This window comes from Lontra canadensis, unplaced genomic scaffold, assembly GCF_010015895.1.
Source record: "Lontra canadensis isolate GAN:19392208 unplaced genomic scaffold, GSC_riverotter_1.0 scaffold21, whole genome shotgun sequence".
In the NCBI taxonomy this organism is placed as follows: Eukaryota; Metazoa; Chordata; class Mammalia; order Carnivora; family Mustelidae; genus Lontra; species Lontra canadensis.
This window is the reverse complement of record NW_022631015.1, coordinates 16,794,573-16,806,690: the sequence shown is the minus strand read 5'-3', so window position 1 is coordinate 16,806,690 and position 12,118 is coordinate 16,794,573. Positions and strand designations below refer to the sequence as shown.

At 41.7% G+C, this 12,118-nt stretch overlaps 1 protein-coding gene across 2 annotated transcripts in view; it reads right to left on the bottom strand.

Moving 5' to 3' along the window:
• KDM1B (lysine demethylase 1B) overlaps nt 1–12,118 on the bottom strand; it is a 61,348-nt gene that overhangs the window by 47,917 nt on the left and 1,313 nt on the right. For both annotated transcript variants that reach the window (XM_032861621.1, XM_032861620.1), the window contains exons 2-6: nt 9,531–9,630; nt 7,751–7,878; nt 6,610–6,699; nt 5,945–6,056; nt 1,178–1,294 (exon numbers count right to left, since the gene is read on the bottom strand). In XM_032861621.1, the coding sequence (XP_032717512.1) occupies nt 1,178–1,294; nt 5,945–6,056; nt 6,610–6,699; nt 7,751–7,878; nt 9,531–9,617 (534 nt within the window). In that variant the 5' untranslated portion in view covers nt 9,618–9,630. The remainder of the gene's footprint in view (nt 1–1,177; nt 1,295–5,944; nt 6,057–6,609; nt 6,700–7,750; nt 7,879–9,530; nt 9,631–12,118) is intronic.

The following is a 12,118-nucleotide window of genomic DNA, read 5'->3' as shown; positions in this document are numbered from 1 at the left end:
GTAGGGGAAGGGAAAGAAGGATGGGTGTGTAGGAGCGCATTTATGATGACGAGTACCAAGTATGGAATTACTCAATCACTAGATTACATACCTGAAACTAATATTAAAAAAAGTTAGACATTTTATTTATTTTTTTAAATTTTTTTTTTTTTGGACAGAGAGAGAAATCACAAGTAGGCAGAGAGGCAGGCAGAGAGAGAAAGGGAGAAGCAGGCTCCCCGCCAAACAGAGAGCCCGATGCGGGGCTCAACCCCAGGACCTGAGATCATGACCCGCGCCAAAGGCAGAGGCTTAACCCACTAAGCCACTGAGGTGCCCCAAGTTAGACATTTTAAATACTAATTGCCACATGTCAAAAAAAAAAAAAAATATATATATATATATATACCATATACCAACTATGTCAGATTCCCAATTGCCCAAACATATCCATTCATCCCTTCTTCCTTACTAAAAGGATCCTGGTTTTGTTTGATTTTGCTCAGTTACACTTCCTTTTGTTGTTCACAGCGGTTGCGTGATCCTGTTCTAGCAACGAGATGTAAAGAGAAATCCACTGTTGGAACTTCTGCAAGGCTACTGTTTTACCAATAAAAGAGGGAGCAGCACAGCTGGCGCACCCTTCTCGGCCTCTGCCTTTCTCATCTTTTCTTCTTAGAATCTGCACACAATGGCTGACAGCGCAGCAACCATCTCCTGGTGGGACTGGAAACTAGAACAGAGACTTCCCTGGGCAGCCACACCAGCCCTGGACAGGCTATTTCCAAACTGCTTATCATGAGAAAAAAAAAAAAAAGTCCCAATTGGTTAAGCCATCACAATTGGGGTCCTGTTATACATAGTCTGATGCAATCCCAATAAAATGATCAATACAGGGGCACCTGGGTGGCTCAGTGGGTTAAAGCCTCTGCCTTCGGCTCAGGTCATGATCCCAGGGTCCTGGGATCGGGCCCCACATCGGGCTCTCTGCTCTGCAAAGAGCCTGCTTCTTCCTCTCTCTGCCTGCCTCTCTGCCTACTTGTGATCTCTGTCTGTCAAATAAATAAATAAAATCTTTAAAAAATAAAATAAAATAAAATGATCAATACAATAAATGAAAAATACACACCATCACTCTTTAGTTACAACTAAATTAACCGACTCATTAATTCCAAAGGAAAACCGACAGAGATCATACCTTAATAGTAGTATTCAATTTCATACCACATCTGTAGGTCCTTGCTATCTGTGGAGTGAGATGGATTTCCTTGGTAAGTTGTCTCCATTTTCTGCACTCGGGTTTTGTACACTGAACCTAGATGGAAAGCAGTATGTCAAGGTCAGTGAGTTGGCTAATCTTGAGCTAGCATGGCCATCCTCCTCCACTTGCTCTGCCATTTTCCCACAAGATCTGACCAGCCTTTTTGTACTTCTAAATACTTTTTCTTCCCCCTTGCATCACCATCACCCATATAATCCACATTTACCCCATTGGGGTAACGACTTCTGATTCAATACTAGCTCAGGCAGCAGGAAAGTGCAAAGGGGATGTGAACACTGTTGTCAGAAAGGCTTTCCAGCTCTAACCTAAGGAAATGATCAAGAATTAAATTTAGTCAAAAAGTATCACATAAATGCAGTGTGATATTCTGAATGGGATCCTGGAACAGTAAGGAGGACAAAACTCATGAAATCCAACTGAAGTCTGTAATGTTGTTATTAGTAACATACCAATGGTAATTTCTGAGCTTTACATTATGGTTGGTGGATGGTAACATGAGAAGAAACTGGATGAAGGATATATGGGAATTCTCTGTTACTATCCTTGTAACTTTACTGTAAAATTTAGATTCCAAAATATAAGATTTTCTTTTAAAGTGTGCAAATATGCATATGGAAAAAAATAAGCTGGACGCGTACTTCACACACATACAAAAATTAACTCAAAATGGGGGCACCTGGGTGGCTCAGTCGGTGAAGCATCTGACTCTTGGTTTCAGCTCAGGTCTTGAGCTCATGGGTTGTGAGACTGAGCCTTGTGTCAGGCTCTGGACTCGGTGGAGAGTCTGCTTGAGACTCTCTCCCCCTCTCCCTCATCTCCTCCTCCGGCTTATGTGAACTCTCTAAAATAAATCTTTAAAAAAAAATTAACTCAAGATGAATCAAACATCTAAATGAAGGCCTGAAGTGATAAAAATCTTAGAAGAAAAGATCTTCATGATCTCAGACTTGGCCAGATTCTTGGATAGAACACCAAAAGCACAAACAGCAAAAGAAAAAAACAGATAAACTAAACTTCAAAATAAAAAATTTTGCACATCAAAAAACTATCAAGAAGTGAAAAGACAACCTACAGGAGAAAATATTTGCAAGTCATGTATCACAAGGGTTTAGGATCCAGAATATATAAAGAACTCCTACAATTCAATACTGAAAGATATAAACAACTCAACTAAAAATGGGTTGTTCAGGGGCGTGTGGATGCCTCAGTCGTTAAGCGTCTGCCTTTGGCTCAGGTCATGATCCCAGAGTCCTGGGATCCCATCCCACATCAGGCTTACTGCTCAACAGGAAGCCTGCTTCTCCCTCTCTCACGCCCCCTGCTTGTGTTCCCCCTCTCACTGGGTCTCTTTCTGCCAAATAAATAAATAAAATCTTTAAAAATAAATAAATAAAAATGGGTTGTTTAAAAAAGATGCTTTTATTTATTTTTGTCTAATTGCTGCATAAAGAAATAAAAGGCATCCAAAGTGGTAAGGAAGAAATAAAACCATCACTATTGGCAGATGACATGATACAATATATAGAAAACTTGGGGCGCCTGGGTGGCTCAGTGGGTTAAAGCCTCTGCCTTCGGCTCAGGTCATGATCTTGGGGTCCTGGGATCGAGCCCCACATCGGGCTCTCTGCTCTGCGGGGAGTCTGCTTCCCTCTCTCTCTGCCTGCCTCTCTGCCTACTTGTGATCTCTCTCTGTCCAATAAATAAATAAAATCATTAAAAAAAAAAAAAGAAAGAAAAGAAAACTCTAAAGACCCCACCAAAAAACTATTAAAATAAATGAGTTCAGCAAAGTTTCAGAATATGACATTAATATATAGAAATCAGTCATGGTTCCACACGCTAATAATGAAGTGGCAGCAAAAGAAATTAAGAAAACAATCACATTTATAATTACACCAAAAAGAATAAAAATACCTAGGAATAAACTTACTTAAGAAAGTGAAAGACCTGTACTTTGAAAACTATAAGACGTTAACGAAAAGAACTAAAGAGGACACAGAAGGAATGATATACCACACCCATGGAATAGTAACAGTAATACTGTTAAAATGTCCACACTACCCAAAGCAATCTACGATTTAACACAATTCCTATCAAAGTACCAAAAGCATTTTTCACAGAACTAAAATAATCCTGAAATTTGTATGGAACTATGAAAGACCTCAAACAGCCAAAGCAATCTTGAGAAAGAACAAAGCTGGAGGTATCACAATCCCAGATTTCAAGATAAACAACAAAGCTGTAGTCATCAGAACACTAAGGTACTGGCACAAAAACACAGAGATCAATGGAACAGGATAGAGAGCCCAGAAATAAACCCATATTTATATGATCAATTAATCTACAACAGGATGCAAGAATATACAATGGGGGAAAGACAGTCTCTTCAATAGATGGTGCTGAGAAAACTGGACAGCTACATACAAAAGAATGACACTGGACCACTTTCTCTCACCATACACAAAATAAACTCAAAATGGATGAAAAGATCTAAATGTGAGACCTGAAACTGTAATACTTCCAAAAGGAACCATGGGCAATAAAGTTCCTGGACATTGGCCTTAGCAACATATTTATGGATAGGTCTCCTGAGGCAAGGGAAACAAAAGCAAAAATAAACAACTGGGACTACATCAAAATAAAAAGCTTTCGCACAGTGAAAAAACTATCAATAAAACCCAAAGGCAACCCAGTGAACAAAAGACATCTACAAATGATATATCCAGTAAAGAGTTAATATCCAAATTATATAAAGAACTTCTACAACTCAATACCCAGAAAACAAATAATCTGATTAAAAATGGGCAGAGGACCTGAATAGACATTTTTCCAAAGAACACCTACAGCTGGCCAAGAGACCCATGAAAAGATGCTCAACATCACACATCATCAGGGAAATGCAAATCAAAACCACAATGAGATCACCTTACACCCGTGAGAATGGCTAGTATTAAAAAGACAAGAAATAATTAGTATTGGTGAGAATGTGGAGGAAAAGGAACACTCGTGCATTGTTGGTAAGAATGCAAATTGTTGCAAGCACTGTGGAAAACATACGGAGTTTCCTCAAAAAATAAATAGAATCACCATATGATACATCCAGTAACTCCACTCCTGGGCTATCTACCCAAAGAAAACAGAAACACTAATTTGAAAAGATACACGTGCCCTATATTTACTGTAGCACTATCTAACATAGCCAAGATATGAAAGCAGTCCAAGTGTCCATCAAGAGATGAATATAAAAGAAATGATATATATACACACAAAGGAATATTACACAAACCTAGAGAAGAATGAGATTTTGCTATTTGTCACAACATGAATGAACTTAGAGAACAGTGTATTAAGTGAAACGAATCAAAAATAAATACCAAAGGATTTTGGTTACATGTGGAACCTCAAAAACAAATGAACAAAAAAGCAAAAGAGACTCTTAATGACAGAGAACAAACTGGCTAGGAGGGTAGAGGGAGGGGTGAAACAGGTAAAGGCAATTAAGAGCTACAAACTTCCAGTTACTGATTAATTAATAAGTCACAGAAACAAAAAGTATAGCACAGGGAATATAATTTAAAAAAAACGGGCAAAAGACTTGCACAGGTATTTCTCATTACAAAAACGGCAATCAAAACCACAATGAGATACTCCCGCCAGGGGTATCTATCACTGATGCCTACCACAATAGCTAGAATCAAAATAATGGGAAACAAGAGTTGGTGGACATTCAAATATTCATGCACAAATGTCCACGGGAGCAACTGTATGCGATAACTAAGAGGTGAAAACAACCCAAATGTCCAACAACGAATCCATCCAATGGAACAGTACCCGTGAAAATGAATGAATTAGAACACAGATGAACGTCAAAAACATGATACCATGTGAAAGAAGCTGGTCATAAAAGGTCATATACTGCATGATTCCTTCATATAAAACATCCAAAATAGGTATCTCACAAAGATCTGTGGTTGCCAGGGGTTAGGGGAGAGGGAACAGAAGGTGACTATTCAATGCATGCCGGCTTCCTCTGTGAATGGTGCAAATGCCTTGGAATTACCGTTACGTTGCACAGTATTATCAATGTACTAAATGGCATTAAATCGTGCACTTGAAAATGGTTACTTTGGGGGCACCTGGACTAGCTCAGGCAAGAGCTTGCAATTCTTGATCTTGTGGTCATGAGTCTGAGCCCCACATTGGGTGTACAGAGTACTTAAAATAATAAAACTAAAAAAAAAAATAGCTAAGTTTATGTTATGTGAACTTTGCATTGATTAAAAAAAAATTTAGGTGTGTAAAAAAGAATCTCAAAATTACCTATAATATTTAAAAAATTAGCAAATCACTTATTAAGTAACATAGTTACCTAATAGATACAATCACTAAATTATATTGTCAAAGAACGGCTAAATGGAAAAGTAAAATTAAGTCAAACTAAAAGCTACAAAAAATTATACACAAAGTGTGATTTTCGACCTAACTAGGATCTGTACGCTTCTTCTTTGTACTATGTGAATTACCAACGTTTCCAACAGAAATAAAAAATGTGATGTTTTAACAGACCCAGAAAGAAGAATAAGTGTAATAACAGAAAGATTTCCTAAAAATCAGTCATGTCATCCATTTCTGTCTTTCACCCCACAGATGTCTTCCAGGACAATACACCGTTACACTTTTTACCCAGTAGGGGAGCTGCTGGTCCGCCATGAAAGCTTTGGGACTAGGTTCAGTTTTTCCATTGCTAGTCCATACTTTTTTCCAGGCCATATATTTGTCATATCCGTCCTTATGGCTGAAAAGAATAAAAATAAATACATCAAGCTAGAAGTTCACCAGGGTTTCCAAACAGGAGGCAGGTCAGCAAGTCTTCTGTAAAGGATTTAATTGGCCGTATCATAAAGAGAGGGCAAGTTATCTCAGCCCCCTTCAAACGGGTGATCAGGAAGGGTGCGCTCCTTCTAGTTTAGTATAGAAAACTAGGAAGACAGGATGGCTCCCCATCTGTCTGGCACCCCACAGTTCTCAGCCTCCTCCCCCAAATCTCTGCATCGCTGGCCCCATGCACAGTCACAGAACGGCAGAGCAGGGCCCAGATTTTTCAGAACCTGCAGACTAGAACCTCACGGCAGGTGCCTTCTGAGCCCCCAATGTGCGCACACACAGCACCCACACACCCAGCCACCGCATGAGAGTTCTGCACAGCTCTCGTCGGCTCAGACATGGCTGAAAGGGTAGAAAAATTCAGTAAGCCCAGGGGCTCCTTCTGCGGGTCCCCCCGCCCTCCCGCCACATCCCCTCCGCCACATCCCCTCCGCCACATAAGCCCCAGCAATTAGGAAACAAACCTTCGGTAGTAATGGTCAAAGCACTCATTACAGAAATGCTCCCCGCAGGAGAGGTGATACCATCGGGACGTGTAGCCATTTTTGGCACATCTGAAAATAGCAAAAAATGTGTAGCTTTGGTAATGAGTAAGCATTCCTTCTCGCTTTTTCAAAACAAGTCTTAAGCACATCCTAGGAGCCCATTTTGTACCATGTCCACTTAGAATCCTAACAGCTGAGAGCAGATGACCGGGAAACTTAAAAGGATGTCAGATCCACAGTAAAACCTGACAAAGACACAGGGGCTTAAAGACCACCAGTACCTAACCCAGCTGGCCACAACCACGAGGGCTCGAGGGCCTGGGGCTCAGAAGTTTTATTGAGACTCCCCCAGGGCAATGAGTTTTAGGACATGAAAAGGAGTGTCGCCGTGCTTGCTGCAAGCAGCACGGGTACAAAGGAGACAAGGACAGTTTCCAGCAGGAACATATGGCCTAACACTGAACTGCCAGCTGCAATCCGACCATCAAACAGGCTCTCCAGTGACCAGAACCTGTCATCACATGGCCATGAACGTAGCCAAGGAAGGAGCTAACACCATCACCTCTCTGTGCTTAAAAAATAAAAATGGGACTTGTTTTCCAGGTTTTTTTGACTTGGAAGCCTTCACTGGGGATTTTTCTTGGGACATCAAAGGTGATGCTTGGGTTGTCCCCACAAAAAGGACAAGAGTGAAGGGAGTTTCCTGGTGTCAGGGAGACCGGTATGTGTCTGCTGGAAGAGGAGGGATGTTTTCAGAGGGGAGGAGAAGCGCAGGGAAAGTGACACATGCTGGTCCCCACGGGGAGCCCAGGGTCCTCTGTACTGCATCCCTACCCCTGACCCTCCTCCCACCCTCAACCCCCAGGAGAGGGACAGCCAACAGCGGGCAGGACCAGCGACACTGACGCCAGCTGCTGAGCGCTGCAATGACTAGGTCTCGGGTGGAGGGGGAAGCACCCAGGAGGGTGTGGGACGCAGAAATGCAGGACGAGTCTCTATTCTTAGATGACTTACAGTATCTCTATCTATCTTTAGGGAAACGGTCTTGCAGGCTGAGCCTCCCACCAGGAATGCTCTCCCGGGCAGGGCGGGGAGGCCGAGACGCGTCTGCTGCACAGACCTTTCCGAAGCGCTTGCAAAGCACACGGGACACGCTACGGTGCAGCCTGACTTCTCACATCTCCTGTATTTCTTCTCTGACCCGCCATCTTCATCCTCATCTGTTGTCTCCGTTGCTTTCTTCTTTGCCTGAGGAAGAACCAGCTGAGGTTACACGATTTCCCCAGAACAGCCTGGGGGCGGGGGGCACGGGGGGCACGAGTAGGTGGAAGGTTCAGGACGAAAGAACCTTCACCTTGTGAAGATCAACAACACCCTGCCAATAGGTGAGGGGTTGACAGTACGGCAAGTTCCTTGAGACGGCAGGGCAGTGTGCAAATAATTCAGACTTGCTGCAGACACAGAAGCAGCGCCTGAACAACAGGTCTCTGAGGACAGAGCTGAAATGCGAGCTAAGAAACGTTGGGGCTTTCTTGGCAAAAAGGTGTACCAGTCAAAACAACAGCCACTCTCAAATCAAAAAAATCAAAAAATTTTAAAAGATTTTATTTATTTACTTGAGAGAGTGAGAGAGAGCATGAGCTGGCGGCGGGGGGGGGCCGGTGTGGTGGTGGAGAGGGAGAAACAGACTCCCCGCTTAGCAGGGACCGTGACATCAAGAAGGCAGACCTTTCACCAACTGAGCCACCCAAGCGCCCCAAGACTTTTCTTTCTTTAATTAGAGCAGTCACAGCCTTTCAGTAGTGCAGTTTAAAAAAAAATGGAATAATTTTATTTTTTTTAAGTTTATGTATTTTTTTTTTAAGATTTTATTTATTTGACAGACAGAGATCACAAGCAGGCGGAGAGGCAGGCAGAGAGAGGAGGAAGCAGGCTCCCCGCTGAGCAGAGAGCCCGATGCGGGGCTCGATCCCAGGACCCCGGGATCATGACCTGAGCCTAAGGCAGAGGCTTTAACCCACTGAGCCACCCAGGCGCCCCAAGTTTATGTATTTAAGCCCTCTCTGTACACAGCACAGGGCTGCTCACAACCCCAAGGTCAGGAGTGGCACACTCTTCCGACTGACGAGCCAGGTGCTCCCAAAAGCTGAATAATTTTAGAAAAAGTTACATCATTCAATATTTTTCTTTAAAAAAAAAAAAAAAAAGCCCTAGAAAAGGGATGGCAGCAAGTAACCTGCCAGCCGCAGCCAACCGGCTACACGCCGAAGTCCACATTCCTGTGAACGACGCCAAGCCCAGCACGATCTGGCCTCCGCTCACATCCTGGGAGCAACCACACAGCTGCGGCTCTCCGAACGGCTCACGCTGACTCACACTCTATGCCCCTGTCTTTGCCACGGCCTCTGCCAGACACACTTTTTTCCTACATTCTCTCACTTTATCACACCATGCTGCGATTGTTCCACGGGGAATTTCTCCGCTAGGCTGTATAAGTTCCTTGAGGACTGGAAATGCACCTTTTCATCTCTAATACTTCAGCCCCAATCTCTCTCTCACTGTGGGGCGCCGGGCTGGCTCAGTCAGTGGGGCGTGTAACTCTTCATCTCAGGGTTGAGAGTTCAAGCCCCACGCTGGGTGCAGAGAGGACTTAAAAATAAATAAACTTGGGGCACCGGGGCGGCTCCGCCGGAGAAGCAGCCAACTCTTGATTGCAGCTCAGGGCCATGAGATCAAGCCCTGTGCAGGGGCTCTGCTGGGGCGTGGAGCCTGCTCAGAATTCTCTCAGAAATCTCCTCCACCTCTTCCTTTGCCCCGCCTCCCACCCCTGCTTGCCCTCTTTCTCTAAAAACAAACAAACAAAACCCAACAGGTGCACTGATGAACTGATGATTTCATACCTGCCTACCGGAGCTCCTCAAAGGCAGGCTATCCGGGGAATGATCAAAAGATGCTTTTTTCTTGGTCCTCCTCCGTGGTGTTGCCATTGCTTCAGAAAATCTTCAAAAACAAAATTAAATCAAATAAGTAAACAGTAACACTTTCAGCACTCTGGAGCAAAGTTATTATGTGGTTTCCCAGGTAAGAGCATATGCTCTGCGGTCAGACTGCCTAGTGTGAAGCCCCTGCTTTCAAGGTCCTTAATCTAAGACCAAGCCTCAGTGTTCCCACATGTAAAGTGGGCACAAGTGTGAACTCTAGTAGTGGTGTGAAGAGAAAGATTATTTAAAGCACCAGACCTAGCATGCTATAAGTACTTAATAAATGCTGTCCATTCGTAGTATATACATTTAAAAATGTAAAAATAAGAACCACCACACAGATGACCAATAAACCAATTATACTGTTTCTCAACTTCGGTGAGTGAAAACACCTGGTCTTCGTCTGTTCCTCTCCCTCTGTGTCTTCTCAGTAGCGCCTAAAATTTGATCTTATTACACTTTACAAAGAAAACTCACTTGCTCCCTCTCAGTACAATCTCAGGCACACTGTCCGGTCACTACTGAATTTAGGAATCTGGGTTAGACAGTCACTGGTATCTTCTACTAGAAAAATTTACCATCTTTCAAACTGGCTTAACAACAGCGCAATTAAATAAGCATTAAGAACTAAAATCTGTAAGAAAAGTCATGCATAGTAACCATGAAAGATAAAGTATTATTGAATTAGTATTTCTCAATTAAATAAAAAATAAAAATGCTTACCATAAGTATGCAATAACATACAGATTTTACAATCATCACAATTCCTTCCCTGATCTGTGCATTTACCCCCCACACACACAATAACATGAAAATAGGACATACCTATGGGTAAGGAATTTGAAAGTGGGAAAGTGTTATAAGTTACAAATTCCACAAATATAATCTTCACCTTGGAGGTCCTTGAAATCCTACTGTTTTGTATCCGTGAGTTGTACCAACATTCATGAGAGCATTTTTCATGGATTATTAACAACACATGTGAAAACTTCTTCCCCACCTACACTGACTTTGAGAAATCCTGACGTTGGTGATAAAGAGGGCCTTCCTCTAACTCGGTCTTCACTTTCTCAATACTACTAATTTAGTTATGAACACAAAAACCCTACACATGTTGTGAAATGCATTAGAATTAAGCATTAGATAAGTTGCCTTTTGGTTCTATATCACTCATTATACTGGATAAGGCACCCCTGATGTAAACAGAACTACTGTGTACCTGTAATTCTTACACCCAAAGGCTTTCTGGATCACATTTACATTTTCAAAAGGCTGTCCAATCTAACAAATCCCTTTATATAATACATATATTCCACATTATTCATAAAATGAGCCACAAAGCACATGTAAATATATATATATTTACAAGTGTGTGTGTGTATATACACATACATAGTATATCTAAATGTATACTATGTGTAAGGATTGCAGCAAAAATATTTGAGTCTAATGTGGGGTTTGGGAGCATAAATATAACCAGCCTCGTTTCATGCAACATTTGGCCCTGTCATGTAGGAATACTGGCAACTCAAAAGGAAGCATAGTTTCCAGAAATTTCAACAAACATTTTAATCCAAATGTGTACTGGAAATTATTTATTTAACTGCAATGAAGAATGATATAATTCAAGAAACTAAGAGGAAAGGAAAACATTAACTATAAAAGCCACTGTTAAATCTGTGTTGTCTAGGAAAAACATAAGATTTTTTTTTAGTGTTCGTACACTTTCACCTTTAATTATATAATTCACAGTGATATTCCCTCACCCTTTTTTTTTTAAATTTTATTTATTTATTTGACAGAGAGATAGATCACAAGCAGGCAGAGAGTCAGGCAGAGAGGGGGGATGCAGGCTCCCTGAGGAGCGAGCCGGATGCGGGACTAGATCCCAGCACCCTGAGATCATGACCTGAGCTGAAGGCAGAGGCTTTAACCCACTGAGCCACCCAGGCGCCCCTCCCTCATCCTTTTCTGACACTATAATTTCTGTTTTCACTATTGTTGGGGTTTGGAGCTTACAATGAGGGGAAAAATTGTTAAGTTGGAAGAACTACCACTTTTGTGTTTGTCAACATAATCTTAGAAATACTTAGCACAAGTGCTAACAAACTAGCATACTCAAAGTGCTCTCCCCTTGTTTTTCAAACTGATAAACACACCTAACTAAATTTAACCAATCTGTTTCATGTTCAATATCATTATGTAAGCATATCTCCTCTTAATTTTAAGTGCGTAGCTTTGGTTTTCTTTTAAAGTGACAAAAAAGAAAAAAGTGAGTTTTGGGGGGGGGAGATAAATATATACACGGATATAGCAATGTCTCGATTTCTATTTTAATAATTCCCAGGGTTTTTTCTGAAGTAGCTTATTGATCATTTGATTAAAAAACAAAAACAAAAACAAAAAAACCACCCAGAATTCACAAAAACATGAATCCAAAAGACTTCAGGCCAGAATAAAAATGTAGAGTGGCACAAGCAACATGTCTAAAAATGAGATAAACTACC